This window comes from Sander vitreus, chromosome 24, assembly GCF_031162955.1.
Source record: "Sander vitreus isolate 19-12246 chromosome 24, sanVit1, whole genome shotgun sequence".
In the NCBI taxonomy this organism is placed as follows: Eukaryota; Metazoa; Chordata; class Actinopteri; order Perciformes; family Percidae; genus Sander; species Sander vitreus.
Window position 1 is genome coordinate 11744143 of NC_135878.1, and position 22554 is coordinate 11766696.

The 22554-nt window shown below is 43.9% G+C and overlaps 1 protein-coding gene across 4 annotated transcripts in view; it reads right to left on the reverse strand.

The window, feature by feature from the left end:
• arhgap1 (Rho GTPase activating protein 1) overlaps window positions 1-22554 on the reverse strand; it is a 79357-nt gene that overhangs the window by 31255 nt on the left and 25548 nt on the right. For all 4 annotated transcript variants that reach the window (XM_078243339.1, XM_078243341.1, XM_078243340.1 and 1 more), the window contains exons 5-8: window positions 10201-10332; window positions 9482-9568; window positions 2483-2581; window positions 2057-2164 (exon numbers count right to left, since the gene is read on the reverse strand). In XM_078243339.1, the coding sequence (XP_078099465.1) occupies window positions 2057-2164; window positions 2483-2581; window positions 9482-9568; window positions 10201-10332 (426 nt within the window). The remainder of the gene's footprint in view (window positions 1-2056; window positions 2165-2482; window positions 2582-9481; window positions 9569-10200; window positions 10333-22554) is intronic.

Sequence of the window (22554 nt, forward strand, 5' to 3'; positions counted from 1 at the left end):
CTCTGCGCGTGTCAGGGTTACTGGCGGACGCTGCTCCTTGCGACCGTGCATTTGCGCGGCACTCAGACACTGCAAATCGTCACCAATGAAAAGGGAACTCCCTGCCGAGTTCAATGATACCTCACACAAGACTCTACGTCATACGGTTCATTAGCTGTGAAAGGGGGCGTGGCCAAAGCAAAGGGGGGCGGGCTAAACCATCAGCAATGAAGAAGGCTCTCTCTGCTGAGTTCAATGACACCTCACACAAGACACTACCTTAAACGGGTCATTAGTTATAAAACGGGGGCGTGGCTTAAGCTTAGGGGGCGGGTCAAACCATCACCAATGAAGAAGAAACTCTCTGCTGAGTTCAATGATACCTCACACAATACTCTACCTTAAACGGTTCAAATGTTATGAAAGGGGGCGTGGCCTGAGAAAGGGGGCGTGGTTGGGGGCGGCTCAGTATCACATGTAGCCCACACATTACAAGTTTCATGTAAATCGGATGATGTTTGTCATATAAGGCGCATTTCCTGTTGCTAGTGGGGGCGCTATGACCAAAAGTCAATTTTGTCCTCAGGCCTGGACCCTTGTCAATCGTGAGAAATTTCGGGCAGATACGACAACGTACACTGAAGTTACAATTTCTTTGTTCATCGCTAAACACTCAGAATGGCCGCCACGCCACGCCCAAACCGTTTGACGAAAAGTTTTTCTTTATCACTTTTCATCTTTAAGGTGTTGAGATGGTATAGACCAAAATTTAAGTCCATCGAATGAAATCTCTGGGAGGAGTTCGTTAAAGTATAGCACCTAGATAAAATAAAACTACTAACTACAATCCATTGTGTCTGAGTCTGCTTCTGGGGTCCAAACTAGGAGCAAACCATAACAGAAAGAAGAAGAAGAAACAATTTCAACAGGGCCTTCGCCGACCAACGATGTCGGTGCTCGGGCCCTAACAAGACAGCTTTTGCCTTATACATCGGGGTCACATCACATTATTTTCCCACAGTGGGAACTTCTGTTGCATGCTTTGTGACTGTTATGAAGATAAAGGAGAGGCCTTTCGCTGACAAAGTAAAGTGGGACACTACATTGTGTTAGTATTACCAAGTAATGTCACATCAGGTCAATATGCCCATCTGTTGTTGCTTGATTGACTTCAGTTTGCCATGTTATGCTTTCAGCATATTTTTTGAGCATACATTTGCATAATGCAGGCATATTTGTCTACACCCATTTTGATAAGAGCATAAAAAAAAACTTGAAAAATATGCCTTTTAAAATACATTTAGAACAGATAAAAATGTGCAATTTATTTGCGATGAATTGTGAGTTAACTATGGACATCATGCGATTAATTGCGATTAAATATTTTCATCAATTGACAGCCCTGCTACTAATACTACTACTGCTACTGATACTAATCTACTAGTACAGCATTACTATGTATTACCACTGTGTTCAGTGGTATTTGTGAAGTATCATTGTTCCTAACCTCTCTCTCTTCAAATAACAGACCACTCCATGCATGCAGGGTGTGTAGAGTGGTTACAGCACATGCCAGTTGTACATCTTTGTGAGACTGGTGTTAGGAGGTTCAAATCCTGTCTAATGAGTCTGTCAAAAAATAATATTTGTCTCACACCACAAGGTGGATTGGACTCATGTTTAGACATGTTAAAGTGTTCCACATCTTCCAAACATTACACACATAACTTACTTTATACATTTTAAACTTGCCTGAGGTTAATATACAGTAACATTAGGAGGAATCCTTGCTGTCTAAGCCAAGGGTCTACAGAGATTTCTTACTTATTAGTTTGTTTGTATGCCCCCTGGTGTTTCAGAGATTACTGCAACGATTGATGCATTGCTTTTGCTTGTAGCTTGCGCGCCACCCAGGAGACCCGCGCCACAGTGTCTTGCGCGAGTATAAGTACCTTAAATGTGTACTTATTTACAGTACTTGAGTAAATGTACTTATCAATTCATGTACTTATCAATTCATATATATATATAAATACATACATCTAACAGACACACAAGCAGAGATGTGGTAACTTACAATGCAAGTGGCACCCCAAACACCTGGCTGTGGGGGGGGGGGCTGTGAGGAGGAGACACGGGAGGCTGGACGGTTGGTTTAAGAGAGGCTCTTAACTTGTTGTCGTACCTGACACAGAGACAAAGATTATCAACTGTTGTGGATTTTAAGAAAGATAAAGTGGATTAGAAATGTTAACAAAGTTGTACACTAATTGTGCCTGAAGGATAGTAAACACAGTATGTGCAGGTTTAAATTATTTCTGGGTGGATATGTATTATAACAGGATACAGAAAAGAAAATAGCAACAGTGACCGACAATTTCACTACAAGAACATAATTAAAATGCATGCAGGGTGTGTAAATTGGATGCAATGCAAATATTAATTGTGTATAACTCAAAGTAGATTTGTGAAACAGAATCTGGAGTCCAACATCAGCTCTTACTCTTTGACACGGGCAGGAATTAGCAACTGCTCACACTTCACCACATCTTCCAGCTCACTCAGATAGCTCACATAGTTAATCTTCCTGCCAAACTTAAAACTACAAAAGAAAGAAAAAGACCAAATCAGCAAATGATTGCACTTCAGTTATCTTATCATTTGCTGCATTTACATTCTGAGAACGGTGATATCGCCAAATGCTAGATTAAAACTGGGTTGAATTTTTCCATTTTTCTCTGCTATCATAACAATGATTACAAAATACAATTTTTTAAAAGAAATGGACAGCAGAAAATGACACACATTACACTATTAGCTTACAATTGTAACTGTCTCAATGTATGTGACTCTCTGAACCTCTCATTCTGTATATGAAAACATTATATAAGATACTATAAGGATAATTTGCTATTGTTTCAATGGATCTAAAATGTTTTTCCCTCCACACAAGCAAATAAGAGTAATAAAATAAAACAATAAAATAAAGTGATAAAATAAAAAAATGAAATGTTAAATTGTTTAAAGTACCCCCCACTACACCATCAGTGTGACAGCGAGTCAGCATGCACAATACCAGGATTTGACTATTTACACCTGTGCTTTTCCAACTATGGTCAAATAATTAATTATCCTCAGGGTCCCACAAACTGCTACTGCTGCTACTTTTGCACCACTTTTTACACTTTATCCTTTTGTTTATGCTATATTTTACTATTTAAAAAATTCTATTCCATAACTCTTTTATAGTCTTCCTGTTATAAACAAGTTCATGTTTTATATCTTGTTTTGTTTGCAATGTGCTTTCCTACGATGTGAAAGTAGAGTGTGAATAAAACATTAAGTTTTTACATTTCACTAACTTAGAGGCTGGACGGCTGACTAGTATGCTAGCTTGCTTGCTAGGGGGCTAATTGTTTAGACGTGAAGACGGTGCAGAGAGAGGGAGGTCTATTATGGTCTTACAAATAAAAAATACATTTCAAGGTATAGGATATTACTTTATTTACCGTACAATATATAATATACCAACTCAAGTAGTTATGTATATCTCGTATGTTTGCCATTTTATGGACATGATTTGGAAAAAGTTATTCCAATCGTTTCAAACTATGTTCTTAGAAGGAACATTTACATGGCATTTTTGACCAGTTTTGACAGCTGTGTGTGTGTGTTGGATTTATCAGATTAGATGAAAAATGTGTGCATGGGGATGTTCACCATTACCCTGTGGTGTCGCTTGAAATCAGAACCGGGGGGAACAAAATAGTTCAGGCCGTGGTTAGCTCCCACCTGACCCCTTAATTTTGGGCACGGATTGGCAGGGTTTTGATAAATTGGTGGGGCCGATAGGGACATGTGGAATATGTGCTGTACTCAGTGGTGACGCGAGGTTGTCCGACGCTGACGAGGGAGAGCAGGGCCCATTGGGGCCTCCTCTGGAGACCCTGCTGGTCCCTGCATTTGACTCCGTCATTTAATGAGGTGGTAGAGCCCCCTAGTGGCCAATTTCCGTAAAATCTGTGGGGCACCTCCAGAGGGTCATGGCAAACAAGAATCTTAAGTTTTGCATTGATAGCAATTATTTTGGTTGAGATATGGCAAAGTTAGTGTTTTCATACTTAGCTACACAAATTTGTTTGTGCGTAATATGTGCAATTTTTATCCTATAAAAATTCTTTGGATAACTTTTGTCAGCTCCGTCTGGAGATGCTACCTGCCAAGTTTCATGCAGATCTAGGAGGAGTTCGGCAAAGTAGGTTTTCGATTAATCACGATTTTTCACACATAAAAGTCTAGGCGGAAATGGGCGTGGCCTATATCAGGAGATTCTGCTGGATCCAGGGAATGCGAAGATATATGGTTTTTGAATGTGCGATGTACGGTTTGGGAGTTATAGGGCCAAACACGGTTTTTTCTGCAATAGCGCCACCTAGTGGTGCATATGAGTAATTTTTTTTGAATCTTTGCAATTTTCACCAGTTGTGACATGTGTGCAAATTTTTGTGAGTTTTCGTGCATTCTAACCCCCTCAAAAATGCGACGAAGGAATCGGAAAAATAATGTGACCAAAAACAATAGGTTCCTTCGCACTTTCAGTTGGGGCCTTGCACTTTCGTGCTTGGGCCCTAAAAATTGTTAATGACAAAAAACATACATATCTACACATTACAAAATGTGTTAATAAACTAATATAATATCCTGTACCGTGAAATCTAATATAAAGAACGTAATAGACCCCCCTCTCCCTGCACCGTCTGCACTGCTAAACAATTAGCCCCCTAGCAAGCTAGCATACTAGCCAGCCGGCCAGCCTCAAAATTAGTAAAAGGTAAAGTTTCATTCACACAATCTTGTCGCATCGTAGGAAAGCACATTGTAAGAGCCAATTAGTGCTCTTGGTATAAATAGGAACCAATCTTTGGTTCCTCAGGTGCAACCGGGAAGCACATACAGTTTTTGACCACACGGACACACAGACACCAGCACACCAACACCACACAAGCATACCTAAGCAGTAATTTGTCTGGAAACCCAACGAATATCTCATGGAAATAAATTGAACCAATGGTGTTAACTCTTCTCCGGGAACCATCACCTTATCGTGGTGGAGAGGTTTGTGTGTCCCTATGAACCTGAGGGCTGTGTTGTCTGGAGCTTTGTGCTCCTGGTAGGGTCTCCCAAGGCAAAGTGGTCTCAGGTGAGGGGCCAGACAAAGAATGGTTCAAAAATCCTATGAAAAATCGAGGAAGGGATGAAGTGACCCTGCCCGGAGGAAGCCCGGGGCCCCCGTCTGGAGCGAGGCCCAGATGGAGGTCTCGTCAGTGAGCGTCTGGTGGCCGGGTTTGCCGGCACAGCCCGAAAAAGCTACGTGGCGGACATCCCTCCATCCCATGGGCCCACCACCTGTGGGAGGAACCGCTGGGGTCGGGTGCGCTGCCACATGGGTGGCAGTGAAGGTCAGGGGCCTCGACGGACCAGACCCGGGCAGCAGAGGCTGGCTCTGGGGACGTGGAATGTCACCTCTCTGTGGGGGAAGGAGCCGGAACTTGTGCGGGAGGTGGAGCGCTACCGGTTAGATCTGGTGGGGCTTACCTCTATGCACAGTCTTGGTTCTGGAACCATACTCCTGGATAGGGGTTGGACTCTTTTCTTCTCCGGAGTTGCCCAGGGTGTGAGGCGCCGGGCGGGTGTGGGGATACTCACAAGCCCCCGGCTGAGCGCCGCTACGTTGGAGTTTAACCCGGTGGACGAGAGGGTCGCCTCCCTACGCCTGCGGGTTGTGGGGGGGAAAACTCTGACTGTTGTTTGTGCATATGCACCAAACAAGAGTTCAGAGTATTCGGCCTTCTTGGAGGCCTTGAGTGGAGTCCTGCATGGGGCTCCAGTCGGGGACTCCATAGTTCTGCTGGGGGACTTCAACGCGCACGTGGGTAATGATGGAGACACATGGAGAGGCGTGATTGGGAGGAACGGCCTCCCTGATCTAAACCAGAGTGGTTGTTTGTTGTTGGACTTCTGTGCTAGTCATGGATTGTCTATAACGAACACCATGTTCGAACATAGGGATGCTCATAAGTGTACTTGGTACCAGAGCACCCTAGACCAAAGGTCAATGATCGATTTTATAATCGTTTCATCTGATCTGAGGCCATATGTTTTAGACACTCGGGTGAGGAGAGGGGCGGAGCTGTCAACCGATCACCATCTGGTGGTGAGTTGGGTCAGGGGGGTGGGGGAAGACTCTGGACAGACCTGGTAAGCCCAAACGGGTAGTGCGGGTAAATTGGGAACGTCTGGAGGAGGCCCCGGTCCGACAGACCACACCTCCGGCGGAGCTTTTCGTGCATCCCTGTGGAGGCTGGGGGCATTGAACCCGAGTGGACAATGTTCAAAGTTTCCATTGCTGAAGCTGCGGTGAGGAGCTGTGGTCTTAGGTGCCTCAAGGGGCGGTAACCCACGAACACCGTGGTGGACACCGGTGGTCAGGGAAGCCGTCCGACTGAAGAAGGAGTCTTTCCGGGATATGTTATCCCAGACGACTCTGGAGGCAGTTGCAAGGTACCGAAGGGCCCGAAGGGCTGCAGCCTCTGCCGTGAAAGAGGCAAAGCAGCGTGTGTGGGAGAAGTTCGGAGAAGACATGGAGAAGGACTTTCGGTCGGCACCAAGGTACTTCTGGAAAACCGTTCGCCACCTCAGGAGGGGGAAGCAGGGAACCACCCAAGCTGTGTACAGTAAGGATGGGACGCTGTTGACCTCAACTGAGGAGGTAATAGGGCGGTGGAAGGAGCACTTTGAGGAACTCCTAAATCCGACTAATACGCCCTCTATGGTAGAGGCAGAGCTGGAGGATGAGGGGATTGGCATCAATTTCTCTGGTGGAGGTTGCTGAGGTAGTTAAACAACTCCACAGTGGCAAAGCCCCAGGAATTGATGAGATCTGTCCAGAAATGCTTAAAGCTCTGGGTGTGGAGGGGTTGTCTTGGTTGACACGCCTCTTCAACATTGCGTGGAAGTCTGGGACGGTGCCTAAGGAGTGGCAGACCGGGGTGGTGGTTCCCCTTTTTAAAAAGGGGGGACCAGAGGGTGTGTGCCAATTACAGGGGTATCACACTTCTCAGCCTCCCGGTAAAGTCTACTCCAAGGTGCTGGAAAGGAGGGTTCGGTCGATAGTCGAATCTCAGGTTGAAGAGGAACAATGCGGATTCCATCCTGGTCGTGGAACAACGGACCAGATCTTTACTCTCGCAAGGATCCTGGAGGGAGCCTGGGAGTATGCCCAACCAGTCTACATGTGTTTTGTGGATCTGGAGAAGGCGTATGACCGGGTGCCCCGGGAGATACTGTGGGAGGTGCTGCGGGAGTACGGGGCAAGGGGGTCCCTTCTCAGGGCCATCCAATGTCTGTACGACCAAAGCGAGAGCTGTGTCCGGGTTCTCGGCAGTAAGTTGGACTCGTTTCAGGTGAGAGTTGGCCTCCGCCAGAGCTGCGCTTTGTCACCAATCCTGTTTGTAGTATTTATGGACAGGATATCGAGGCGTAGTCGGGGTGGAGAGGGGTTGCAGTTCGGTGGACTGGGGATCTCATCGCTGCTTTTTGCAGATGATGTGGTCCTGATGGCATCATCGGCCTGTGACCTTCAGCACTCACTGGATCGGTTCGCAGCCGAGTGTGAAGCGGCTGGGATGAGGATCAGCACCTCTAAATCGGAGGCCATGGTTCTCAGCAGGAAACCGATGGAGTGCCTTCTCCAGGTAGGGAATGAGTCCTTACCCCAAGTGAAGGAGTTCAAGTACCTTGGGGTCTTGTTCGCAGTGAGGGGACAATGGAGCGGGAGATTGGTCGGAGAATCAGCACAGCAGGTGCGGTATTACATTCAATTTATCGCACCGTTGTGACGAAAAGAGAGCTGAGCCAGAAGGCAAAGCTCTCAATCTACCGGTCAATTTTTGTTCCTACCCTCACCTATGGTCATGAAGGCTGGGTCATGACCGAAAGAACAAGATCCAGGGTACAAGCGGCGAAATGGGTTTCCTCAGGAGGGTAGCTGGCGTCTCCCTTAGAGATAGGGTGAGAAGCTCAGTTATCCGTGAGGAGCTCGGAGTAGAGCCGCTGCTCCTTTGCGTCGAAAGGAGCCAGTTGAGGTGGTTCGGGCATCTGGTAAGGATGCCCCCTGGGCGCCTCCCTAGGGAGGTGTTCCAGGCACGTCCAGCTGGGAGGAGGCCTCGGGGGAGACCCAGGACTAGGTGGAGGGATTATATCTCTAACCTGGCCTGGGAACGCCTCGGGATCCCCCAGTCGGAGCTGGTTAATGTGGCCCGGGAAAGGGAAGTTTGGGGTCCCCTGCTGGAGCTGCTACCCCCGCGACCCGACCCCGGATAAGCGGATGAAGATGGATGGATGGATGGAATGGTGTTAACTGCAAATATGACTTGGACTTTCATTAATCAAAAAGGTAAAAAGTGCGTCAATTACTCTACCCGTAGAAGAGCACCTCAGGGGCTTAAAGCTTGGGTTTAGCCTCTACATTTAATTGTAAATGGCAGACAGACATTACACACATTGCTATCGCCAGATGAGCTAATTTTCTGTAAACAATGTAGGATGAAGGCATGTTTGGTGGGTGGAATTAGCAAGCTTTTGTTGGCTAACTAGCCAGCAGCGGGCCGTTCGGGTTTGTTTTCATCCACTCCGCTCCCACCGTAGAGAATATTCTTTGCAGAGAGAATGGATGACAGCCCGGGAGATGGACAGACTGGTTAGTCATCTCCTGGTGTCCACTGTTTTTCCGGCGGGGAGTGAAGCAGAGGGACCGTAGGCTCCATTCAGTTCTGTTGCTGCTGATTTGAGTAAATGCTTTTTGTTGTGGGTATCATAGCAATGTTTGTATCCGGTTTCCCTTTTTGAATGACCAATAGATACCGCCGCCTGCTGGTACGGAGAGTTATTTCCTGCATGCGCAGAACGTACGTGGTAGATGGCTGTTGGCTGCAGTCTCTGCGGTGTGTTCCAGTGCCAATTTTGGCCAAGACAAAGGCGACGTGGGCCGACGTGAGGCGATGCCACAGTCGGCCTTTGTCGCCACTAGTTCCTGGTTGTCGGCTAGGTGTGTCAGGGCCTTTAAGAGTAACAAAAGTATTCACACCACTGTACTATGGAAACACATGCCAGTGATTGTTTAACCGCAGGATTTTCCCACAGTGATATTAATACTCTGTGCTACTATACTATAATAAACTATACAATGTTATACTACTGTATACTATAATATGTTGAAAGAATTTAGGTCAAATGATGGGGCCAGAGAGAACTGTCTGAAACTGCAAAATTTCATCCTGCAACTGTGTCCTATATAGGACTAGTCATAATGTTCTGAGAACATGCTAAATATTAAACAATAATGACTTACACTCTAAAAGTGTCAAGAAAAGCTAATGTTTAAAATGTAGGAATGTCAATTGACATTCATAAAAACTGTTCAGTAATTTTACATAAAAAGGACCTGATGATTGGTTTGAAGAGGATCAGCAGAGTCTTGATGAACATGGTTGGATGGACGATATACAGAGCCTTGATGTTCTTCTTATACCTGAAAACACATACAGATGATATTCTGACAAAATGTACCATATACTGGGGATAAGGAGAAAGTCTTTAGAGCAGAGTTTGTGGTTGTATGCTGTTATCCCAACTTTTACTTTAGGGGAAAATACAATGGAAAAGGCAGTCAAGGCAAGAAAAAAAAGTAGATGGATTGAATTTTTCTCTTATATTAACTCATTCATATAAAGGACGCATGACTTAGGATGTCCTTTATTTCAAGTGAACTGATTTGAGTGTTTTTCTCCACACAGAGGGAAGATAGTTCTATTCCGTCCCATAGATGCTCAATTAGTCTGCTAAAATTGGCATCTCCAAACGCACTTGCTATTTTGGTTCATGTAATGGTGTATTTGGTTTCCCTAGTTACATCTGTGTACTGTGCACTCTGTACTTGGTACCAAAATACAACACAGAATGCAAAGCCAATTTCATAATCAAGAAAATGCAAAGCACTGCTTGCACTGTTCATTTTACTGCCATGAAAATAGGGCCCATAGTGTTTATTTTAAATAGATCAAAGTGAAGGACTTAGGAATGACTAATGCTTGAGTCCGTTCTGAAATGATGGTCAGTGAGGCCCCTGTCTGTACACATGTACAGTAATGTTATTGAGCTTACTTTCTGTCAAACTCCCTGTATGCATCTCGTAGCCAGCTGAGAGAGGGTTTGTTTTCACTGGTCAGCCCATGATGGAAATAGATCAGAGTGTAGTCACTTTCAACATACTGATCCAGTGTTCCTTTAAGATACCTGCAAAAAACAAAACAAATTAATTGTCATTTAAATAGATAAGTGTGTATATCAACTGGACTCCATATTATAGTCCAGGTTTACCAAGGAACTACATCTTCACAACCTTCCTTAGTGTTTCAGCACGGTACAGAAGCCGTCATATAGTGAAATATATATATGTAGTGAAAAAACAAGGCATTTGTTTCCCATTAAAAAGTTATTGAAACACTTCCCAAAACAGTTCCCTAATGGCTAGAAGACTTCTTTAAAACATGTACTATTGATTCATATTGGGTCATATGGATGTGTCCTGGTAAGCCAGCAGTCAAAGACGTAGACTATGTAACCAAATATACCTGGTTTGATTCCAACTAAGGACCTTTACTGTATATGACCTCCCTCCCTCTACTCAAATTTCCTGTCCCTCTCAATAGTCAAAAAGCTAATAAATGCAGAAATTAGGTTATTAGCGTTATCTGAAATCAGGTCGGTGTATCCTTTATTTCTTCAAAACAGAAACTGGAGCAACATCTGATCAAATAAGTAAGGGATAATGTAGAGCAAGCCAGTTGCGATTGTGAATTAAACCCCTCTCTTCGTGTTCATGTCTCTCTGGCTGATTGCCGGGTTTTGGCCACCACTAAAGGAAAAATATGATCACAAATTAAAAGGCATGTTAAACAACTTTTTTTTTAAATTTTTTTTTTTTTTACCATAACTATTTTTATGATTAAATCTAACGTTCTCATGACCGTTAGATTTAGTCATAAAAACAGTTATGGTAAAAACAAAAACAAAAGTTAAACTGACATTTTTGAAGTCTCAAAACTAAAAACCATACAAGTACACAATATATATTTTGTATGCATATTACATACTTCTAAAGTGGTAACACCAGGACACATCTATTACAGGACTCACATTGTGCCTGAGGGTGCACTTCTGGTGGGCCAGTTCCAGCTATTGAAGACCCTTTTTATGTGAATTTGGAAAAATACTTTCACCTGTGAAGGTGGTGACTGCTAGTGTAGATCTGGAGGTTATGTAGAAAACCAATGTTCCCTGAGGGAGGGAAACGAGCTACAACACATTAGTATGGGGATTGCGGAAGAAACGTTAACACGCCTGTCAAGGCCAATGAGACTGTAGCAGACAGGGGAGCCCCGCCTTACCTTCTGCATATAAAATGCCCTTGCACAGTCTCATAACCTCAATCTAAACTGCACTTCACCGAGCAAAAAGGTGGTAAAGGGCCACTATGTGTTGTACCTCGTTTCCCTCCCTCAGAGAACATTGGTTATCTACATAACCTCCAGTTCCCTTTCGGTCGGTACTCTTGGTACAACACATTAGTATGGAGACCTATCATCACGCCCTGAGGCACCCCTGCAGTAGACTGAGAAGATATAGCCCTGACCTGGCCCTAGCAAAACAGAGTACATGATGCAGCTGCATCACTTGCCTGCTAAAAAGCACCGTCTGAGTGACATTTTGTGCTGTCATATCCAGACGGTAGAATTTCATTAACGTATGAGGGGAAGGAAATATGCAATAAAATAGAGGAGAAAATTGCCGACGTAACAACTACTCTAAGAGGGGAAATGGCTGCATTAAACGACTCGGCCATTAACACAGTAAAAGCACAAATGGAAAGTCACGATCGCAAACTGAAGGAGATAGGGGCGTCTGCCTCCGACTCGTCTGATTCTGTAGCAGAGTTGCAAAACAAAGTTAAACGCCTCACTAACCAAGTAGTAGTAGTAGTCTGATAAATGTGTGGATTTGGAGGGACGATCGAAGAGACAGAACCTCTGAATCGCCAGGGTACCTGAGGGAAAAGAAAGAGGGAAAACTACGAGAGACTTTGTGGCGCAGCTGCTTAAAAAAGCTCTGGATTTAGCCGAAACCCCGGTAATAGACCGAGCCCATAGAGCTCTGAAGACACGCCAGGATGATGACGGCCCGCCGAGACATCTTATCGTGAGGCTACACTACTGCTACACACACGACGAAATCTTACGGAACGCTACGGGCAATAGGAATCTGACATATGGAGAAGACCGGATCCAAATATTTCGAGATCTACCAACGATCGCAACGATCCAGAATTCTTTAGGAAGGTATTATGTTTAATCCCAGACATGTCCACCACACATCTTATTATCGGTGGAGATTTTAAATTTAGTGTTAGACTCACATTTGGACAGGTCTTTTACTCAAAGGAGTATGAACACAAATGCAAGCGGCCTTATTAACACATACATGGATAATATGAATTTATGTGATGTATGGAGGATCCTAAATCCAACAGGGAGGGAATATTCCTTTCACTCAAAGGTGCATAATGTGTACTCAAGGATCGATAATTTTTTAGTGGATGGGAAGGTATTGCCACTCATCCGGGACTCAAAATACCAAAACATTATTATATCGGATCACTGTCCTGTCACCCTCTCAAAGAAAATGTGTGATTTATCCGGCACGCAGAAAAATGGGAGATTTGATCCTCAACTCCTTAATAATCCTAAATTCTGCGAGTACTTAGAATCACAGATTACACTATTTTTTGAAACCAATGACAATAGTGAAACGTCTCCCACTTTACTCTGGGAAACCTTTAATATATCAGGGGATGTATAATTTCTTTTCAGTCCTCTCAAAAGAAGCGCGATAAAGCTGAACAACTAGAGGTAGAAAGGCAAATTAAGAGTCTCGATGCAGAGAATGCTAAACAACCCTCCCGAGAAAAATACAATACTATTATGTCACTCAAGTATAAGCTTAACCAAATACTATCCAAGAAAATCAGCAGGGCTTTTACTTAACAAAAATATTTTGAATTTGGTGACAAGCCACATAAATTATTGGCGAGGCAAGTGCGCAAAATGGAAAATGACTGAACCATCCATAAAATAAAAACTGTAAAATGGTCACCTTTGTACCACACAGGGCGGCATTAATGAGCAATTTCGTCAATTTTATGAAGGGTTATATTCGTCTAAATCAAGCTCTGGTCCGAGAGATATGCAGGACTTTTTGGATAAATGTAAATTGCCAGCATTGGATCAACATGACCGTAGAGCCCTCAACGCTGAAATTACATGTGAAGAAATTTTGAAATCAATAGGATCCTTAAAGAAGGGTAAAAGCCCAGGTCCAGATGGATTAGGATGTGAGTTGTACAAGAAATTTAGTGGCCTACTGGCCCCCTATATACTTAGGATGTGCCAACAGGCAAAGAAAGATGGTGTTTTGCCACAAATGCTAAATGAGGCGGTTATAACTTTAATACCAAAAAAAGGGAAGGATCTGGAAGAGGTAGGCTCCTATAGACCTCTCTCTCTTTTAAATACAGATCAAAAGATTTTGGCCAAGACTCTAGCCCGAAGACTTAGTTTGCTAATAAATACAGGTTTTGTTGCTGGAAGGAGCTCCTTTCTCAACTTCAGACGCCTTTCTAATATAATATACTCGCCTAGAATTTCAAAGGATTTTGTGCTGTTGAGCCTCGATGCTGAGCAAGCATTTGATCAAGTAGAATGGCCCTCTCTTTGCCGTCCTGGAAAAATTTCAGATGGGTGATGAGTTTGCTGCATGGATCCGATTACTGTACAGCAGCCCCACTGCTAGAATACTCACAAATCAAAACGCTTTCGGCCCAGTTCCGACTCCACAGAGGCACAAGGCAAGGTTGCGTGCTAAGCCCTTTCTTTGCTCTGGCTTTGGAACCACTAGCGGAGACCATTAGATGCCATCCGGATATACATGGATATAACACAGAGTACACAGCAAACTAAATATCCTTGTACGCTGATGATATTCTGTTATTTATATCCCAACCGAAAGTTACTATGCCAAATGTTTTAGCAGTTATTAAGCTATTCGGCACCTTCGCTGGATATAGGATCAATTGGGGTAAAAGCGAACTGATGCCCTTAAAGCTAGAAGACTAGAATTGGCTCAGGTCCCTCCCTTTTAAGATAACATCAGAAAAATTCACCTGTCTGGGAATCGTCATTACTAAAAAATTAAGCTCTATATTCAAAGAAAATTTTCTTCCCCTTTTTAGACAAACCCAAAAATAGAATTCAGTTCTGGACGACTCTTCCATTATCCCTAGTGGGCAGGGTGAATACAATTAAGATGGTTTTTCTCCCACAACTACTTTACCTCCTCCAAAACATACCAATATTTCTCTTAAAGTCATACTTTAAAAGGTTAGACTCAATAGTTCTTCCCTTTGTCTGGAATTATAAATCCCATAGAATAAAAGAAGAACATTTGTGTAAGTCCAGATCACATGGAGGACAAATTTTATAAATTATTATTGGGCTACATCTATCTGTTCCATTGCATCAGTGTTAGATAATACTGCTTTGTTGTTGAATGGGCTGGAGATTGAGCGAGAGGACTGTCTGCCATACTCAATCGGTGCTGTAATTTTATCTCTGATTCCTCTTAACAAAACATGTTACAAGCACAACCCGGTAATACATGACACAATAAGGACTTGGAAACAGATATCAAAGAACTTACAACTCAGAGCGATCTCTCTCTGGTTGCCAATAGCAGCAAACCCTTCCTTCCCTCCTTGTCTAGACAGGGCCTTTGATATGTGGAAAGAGCTTGGTGTACGTAACGTAGGGGATTTATATATGGAAAGATCATTTGCATCTTTTCATCAGCTACAACAAAAATATGGTTTACCCAAACACCATTTATTCAGAGTCTTTCAAGTAAGAAATTATGTAAGAACACATCTTCCTCAGTTTGAGAAAGCAGGACCAGATAAGCTGGATGACTGCCTAGGTGAGTTAGGGAGGTCAGATCACAATGTATCCTGTTTATATGATAAATTGCAAGAGATAAGCCGCCCAACTACTGCTACTGTTAAAGTGGATTGGGAAAAGGAGTTGGGTACGAACTTACAAAATGACCTATGGGACGAGAGTTTAGCATATATCCACAAGTGCTCCATAAACGCATGTCATTGTCTAATACAATTTAAAATCCTACATAGGCTACATTATTCCAAAGAAAGACTTCATTGGATCTTCCCTGAGCTCTCTCCTCTGTATGAAAAATGTGACACTCATGTGGGTGATTTACTTAGTTACGTTCTCTGTTGCAAAATACAAGGCTACTGGAGTGATGTCTTTAGTTTCATGTCCAAGGTGTTAAATATTCAAATTGTCCTAGATCCAGTTTTAGTAATCTTAGGGTTATCCAAGGAAGCAAAGAGACTGACACTGGTCCAACAGCACTTCTTGGCATATGGAATTCTCACTGCAAAGAAGTGTATCCTCTTATTCTGGGAAAAAAAAGAGGGACCACACTGAAGATATGGCTCACGGAGATGATGGACACACTCCACATTGAGAGGATCCGGTACATCCTTAAGGACCAACTAAAAGACTTTGAGAACATTTGGCGACCTTTGGAATCTTATCTTACAGGACAAGTAATTTCCTGATCGCAGTCCGGGGTGGGGTATTGCGGGTAGGGATTAGGGCCTCTCATTTGTAAATTTTTAGTTTTTATTTCCTTATTTATCCTTATTTCCATTCCTTATTTTTGTTTTTATACTGTAAAAAAGAAGCACTGTAATAACAATTTAACTAGATTTTTGAAATTAAGCTTCATAATAAAAATATTTGAAACAACGTATGAGGGGAAGCCCAGCTCGCAGCGGAGCAGACGTCCTCCACACTACGCTCCTTTAAAGAGGCCCCAAGATGCAGCCATGCCCCTGGCGGAGTGGGCAACTCCGGCAACAACCGGGTGTGCGTTCTCCCAAGCATAAGCACGTGAAATCGTCCCCACCACCCAATGAGAAAGGCGCTGCTTGGACAGCACTTTTCCTTAACAGAGCTAGCGAAGCAGACAAACAGTTCATCTCCCATGTGTGGTCCATATACTGTACATACGAAGCACGTGCACAGGACACAGATTGTGCCAGAGCTGCTGTTCCGCAGACGCGAAAGGGGGTGGAGAGAAAGATGACAGCTCACAAGTCAATGCTTTATATGATGAAGCAGGTACTTTGGGGATGTACGCACCTTTGGGTCATCTAATGCAAATTGCATGCACAATGGATGAACGGAGAGCGCGTGAATGTCTCCAATGCGCTTGGCTGAGCACAGGGTTAACAGGAAAGCTGTCTTGTATGTCGATACCCACAGACTGCAACGGTTCGAAAGGAGTCCCAGGGAGCCCAACCCCTTCAGACTGGTAGCCTTAACTTCTCACCTGATGAAGACCTTGGAGAGGATTGTGTTACAACACCTGAGAACCCTGGTGAGCTCAGAACTGGACCCCCTACAGTTCGCTTACCAACCAGGCATAGGGGTCTCCACCGATGCCATTATCTATCTATCACACAGATCATTGTCACACCTGGAGAACACTAGGAGGGTCATGTTTTTTTATTTCTCCAGTGCTTTCAATACAATTCAACCATCACTGCTCTGGGGGAAGGTATTGGGAGCTGGAGTTGAACCCCACCTGCCTGCATGGACCACACAAGTAGCTGTCACATGCAGAGGTTCTCTGATGATCCTGCCATTGTTGGGAGGGTATCAGAGGAGAATGATCAGGAATACCGGGAGGTCATCGGGGACTTTGTCAACTGGTGTGAGTCAAACCACCTTCACATCAACGCCAGCAAGACAAAGGAGATGGTGGATGACTTTCGCAGGAGGCCGCCTGGTACTACACCGGTGAACATCCAGGGTGTCGAAATCGAGATGGTGGAGACATACATATATCTGGGTTCACCTCAACAATAAACTGGACTGGTCCAAAAACACAGACATCCTGTACAAGAAGGGCCAAAGCCGTCTCCACCTGCTGAGGAGGCTGAGGTCCTTTGGTGTGTGCAGGACTCTGTTAAAAAACTTTGTTATGACTCTGTGGTTGCGTCTGCAATCTTTTATGCAGTAGCCTGCTGGGGAGCTGGGAGCACAGAGAGGGACAGGAAAAGGCTAAACAGACTGGTGAAGAGGGCTAGCTCTGTTCTGGTCTGCCCTCTGGACACCATAGAGGAGGTGGGGGAGAGGAGGATGTTAGCCAGGCTGGCATCAATCATGGGCAACACCTCTCACCCCCTACATGAGACTGTGAGTTCCCTGGGCAGCTCCTTCAGCAGCAGACTGCTGCACCCTCAGTGCAAGAAGGAGCGCTACCGCAGGTCCTTCATTCCAGCAGCAGTCAGACTCTTTTATGCAACATCATAATGTAGCACTGCTAGCTGTTTCTGCAACATGAGCCATCACTGGACAATATTCTGCACTATGAATATTTATTTATCACTCTTTGCTACCTCCAACTGTGCAATATGTCATCTCTATTCATCCGCACCTTACTCATCTGTATATCTGTGTTTATATACTGTCTGTTTATATAAGTGTGTTTGTGTAAATATGTTTTATTACTATTATTATTATACTTATTATTATTATTTTTATTATTATTATTATTATTATTATTATAACTAGTTCTATTTTTGTGTGTAAATTTTTTTCCTTTGAGCTGCTGTAGCACAGGAATTTCCCCAGTGTGGAATTAATAAAATCTATTCGATCTTATCTGACAGATAAACCTTTATTGTGGAAAAGGAAAAGGTCTATTTCCAGTAATTCCTGAAGGAAGGACAGAATGTCCACCACAGAGCTCTGGAAAGGTGAGATACCTCTTTCCTCACACCAAGCTTCAAACTTGCGCCATTCAAGCGTATACAGACCTTGAGTGGATGTTGCACTGGCACTCTGTATAGTGTCAATCACATCATCTGGTAATCCTGTAGCCATCAGCTTCACCCTTTCAGGAGCCAGGCACACAGGCCCCAAATGTCCGACCATGAGTGCAGTATTTGACCCTGAGCCTGGGACAGCAGGTCCCTGCGCACCGGGAGGCACCAGGGTTCTCCCTCTGCCAGTGCCCTGATCTCAGTGAACCATGCCTTTTCTGGGCCACCGGGGGGCGATCAGAATCATAGACAGTCTCTACTGACGCACGCGCTGCAATGTGGTCTGGATCAGCGCCACTGTTGGGAGCGCGTACAGGAGTGTCTGTGGCCATTTGTGGGCTAACGGGTCCACCCGAGGGGCACACTCCCGTCCCGTAGAGAGAAAAACATAGGACGTAGGAGAACATAGGAAGTATTTTCTCCCGTAGCAAAGAAGTCTACGGAGGCTTTGCCGAACTGTGCCCACATCCGCAGAGCCTGCAGAAAATGCCTCGGATCCCATAATGAGTATGGATATTGCAGAGATGCATACCTGTGCAGAAACAAAGACTGTAAAAGGGGAAGCAGTGCAGACCACCATTACTTTCTCTGCCCAAGAGGAGAATTCAAAAGGGGAGAAGAGAGGATTGAAAAAAAGCAGACAAAGAAAGAGCAAGCTGACTGAAGAGCAGGAGAGTTTGTCTGAACCACTCTTTCATTTTATTTTCTTTATTTGAAAGTCTGGCCCCCGGAGTGTCTGCTCAAATAAATATAAATAACATAAATTCTGGCCCTTGGAAAAATGTAGTTGATCACCTGCTCTACATGATGACCTTAATCAACTTTTCAAAGAGGAAAAAGATGAGGATAGGCAAGGATCTTCTCAATGAGGTGAGAGTCAAGACACCAAACCCACTCATTAGGAGGGAGCTGTTAAGCCAAGTAGCTTGACTTTATGACCCAATTGGTTTAGTTACACCTGCTAAGCAGAAGGGGCAATTGTTGTCAGAAAAGCTTTCCAAGAGTCAGGAGGCGGAAAATTGACCAGAGAAACATGGGATAAACCACTCTCGGAGAGCCTCAGAGAGGAAGCCATCAGATTGTTTGAAGAGTATGTACAGCTTGGACAGATCAAATTTCACAGGAGTCTCACACCAGCTGACTGGAAAGGAGAACCATGGGGAATAACCTCCTCAGATGGAAGTGACAAGACCTATGGAGCTGTGATATACCTGGAGTCCTGGGAGCTATTCAGAGAGACAGCTATGGATATCAGACTTTCTTCGCAAACCGGGTTGGTGAGATCCAAAAAGCTGGGTACATTGAAGACTGGTGGTGGATCCCTGGCCATCTGAACATTACTGACATAAGATGATGCACTCCTGGAGATCTAAGGATGATTCCACATGGCAAAATGGACCAGAATTCCTAAAATGGCCAGTGGAGGATTGGCCTAAAAAGTCAGCTAAATAAGTTGCAACACAAGCCAGAGAGAAAATAAACAAATTGGAGAGAAAAACATTTTCAGCAGCACTGACCAGAGCTCAGGCAAAAATCATCCCAACCTTGAAGACCCCACAAGACCACCTAAGGTGTCCAGAAGGAGCAAGTCCAACCCTCCTTGTCAGAAGAGCACCTGCTGCCTGGGTAATAAAGAATATTATAGATGTGAAGAGGTTCAGTAGCTTGTCAAGACTGGTCAGAACCATTGGCTTGGTATGACGAGCAGCCAAAATGTGGCTTAGGTTGAAGGACCAAACCAGCAAAGAATCAAAGTGGGAGGCAAAGTCACTTAAGGACAAAGCCAAGTAAGCTGTGCTGATGGTGGGAGAACGTCAAGACACACAGAGATCTCTTTCTTGCAGCTCAAGAGGGTGTAACTTTCCCAGACACTACTCTAAGCAGACTAACAGGTTACAAAGATGTGGAAACTGGACTCTTTGTTTGTGGAGGCAGGATGCAAACGTTCAATGAAGACAAGACTGCAGTGCCACTTTTACCATATGAGGCATGGGTGTCTACATTGCTGGCATAAGAAGCCCATGAAGTGAACCATGTGGAAATAGCAGGAACTCTTCTCAAGATGAGGAAAAAAGCCTGGGTAATAAAAGTTATGTAATAAAAAGGTAGGCTGCTAGCCTACCAAAGGTTCACGTCAATAAGAGGGCAACCCAGTAAACTGTGGTCTTATCCTGGCACGAACTTTGTAGGGGTCAAACCTGCTCTTGAGGAGCTTCACACATTTTTGGATCGACTGAAAAAATCTGAGCTTGAAGAAGAATGCCAAGCACGGGACAGAGTTGTTGTGGAAGATCCATCCTGCAGATTTCCCCCATAGAAATGGAGCAGCAGAGGCAGCTGTCCGGATAGTGAAAAGGGCCCTGAACAACCTTGGAGGAAATGGGGTTTTCACTTGGGGGGAATTTCTAACATTTGGTCATGAGGTCAGTGGCAAAGGTACAAAGGGTAGAGCCCGACCGATAAAGGATTTTTAAGGCCGATATCAATACAAATATTTGGTGATTTAAAAATCCGATATTCCGATATATCGGCTGATATATATTTAAAAAAATAATCCAGAAACGCGTAACAAAACATAAACAGATTTCCCTAACGTTAGTTATTTGTAGTTATTTATGAGTCCTCACTAAAATAATATGATAATGCAGTTTAAAAATAAACTTGATTGTTTTATTGTCACAACAGAACAGAGGAACATCAAAATATATTTAAGTTCTGATAAATAAAATGTTTAAAAATACCAACTTAAGATATGAAACTTAAAAGGGTTAAACATGAGTGTTGCCAACAGGGACGTTGTAGAGCGCTCTCTGGTGGACAAACTATGCAACGCCAACATATAACATATAATGAGAGACAAAATGAGGATGAAAAATCCAGAAAATCACATTGTAGCATTTTTTATGAATTTATTTGCAAATTATGGTGGAAAATAAGTATTTGGTCAATAACAAAAGTTCATCTCAATACTTTGTTATATACCCTTTGTTGGCAATGATAGAGGTCAAACATTTTCTGTAAGTCTTCACAAGGTTTTCACACACTGTTGCTGGTATTTTGGCCCATTCCTCCATGCAGATCTCCTCTAGAGCAGTGATGTTTTGGGGCTGTCGCTGGGCAACACAAACTTTCAACTCCCTCCAAAGATTTTCTATGGGGTTGAGATCTGGAGACTGGCTAGGCCACTCCAGGACCTTGAAATGCTTCTTACGAAGCCACTCCTTCGTTGCCCGGGCGGTGTGTTTGGGATCATTATCATGCTGAAAGACCCAGCCACGTTTCATCTTCAATGCCCTTGCTGATGGAAGGAGGTTTTCACTCAAAATCTCAAGATACATGGCCCCATTCATTCTTTCCTTTACACGGATTAGTCGTCCTGGTCCCTTTGCAGAAAAATAGCCCCAAAGCATGATGATTCCACCCCCATGCTTCACAGTAGGTATGGTGTTCTTTGGATGCAACTCAGCATTCTTTCCTCTCCAAACACGACGAGTTGAGTTTTTACCAAAAGGTTCTATTTTGGTTTCATCTGACCATATGACATTCTCCCAATCCTCTTCTGGATCATCTAAATGCTCTCTAGCAAACTCCAGACGGGCCTGGACATGTACTGGCTTAAGCAGGGGGACAGGTCTGGCACTGCAGGATTTGAGTCCCTGGCGGCATAGTGTGTTACTGATGGTAGCCTTTGTTACTTTGGTCCCAGCTCTCTGCAGGTCAATCACTAGGTCCCCCGTGTGGTTCTGGGATTTTTGCTCACCGTTCTTGTGATCATTTTGACCCCACAGGGTGAAATCTTGCGTGGAGCCCCGGATCGAGGGAGATTATTAGTGGTCTTGTATGTCTTCCATTTTCTTATAATTTCTCCCACAGTTGATTTCTTCACACCAAGCTGCTTACCTATTGCAGATTCAGTCTTCCCAGCTTGGTGCAGGTCTACAATTTCTGGTGTTTCTGGTGTCCTTTGACAGCTCTTTGGTCTTGGCCATAGTGGAGTTTGGAGTGTGATTGTTTGAGGTTGTGGACAGGTGTCTTTTATACTGATAAGTTCAAACAGGTGCCATTAATACAGGTAACGAGTGGAGGACGGAGGAGCCTCTTAAAGAAGTTACAGGTCTGTGAGAGCAAGAAATCTTGCTCGTTTGTAGGTGACCAAATACTTATTTTCCCCGAGGAATTTGCAAATAAATTCATTAAAAAATCCTACAATGTGATTTTCTGGATTTTTTTCCTCATTTGGTCTCTCATAGTTGAAGTGTACCTATGATGAAAATTACAGGCCTCTCCCATCTTTTTAAGTGGGAGAACTTGCACAATTGGTGGCTGACTACATACTTTTTTGCCCCACTGTATATATAGATTTATATTGTTGAGGTGTTTAATTACCTTATACATTATTAAATGACTAAGTATGGATGTTAAGAGTTTTTAATTTTTTTAACAATAATTTGGAGGCCCCCCTGCATTGACTCTGAGGAACCAGACCCCCTGTT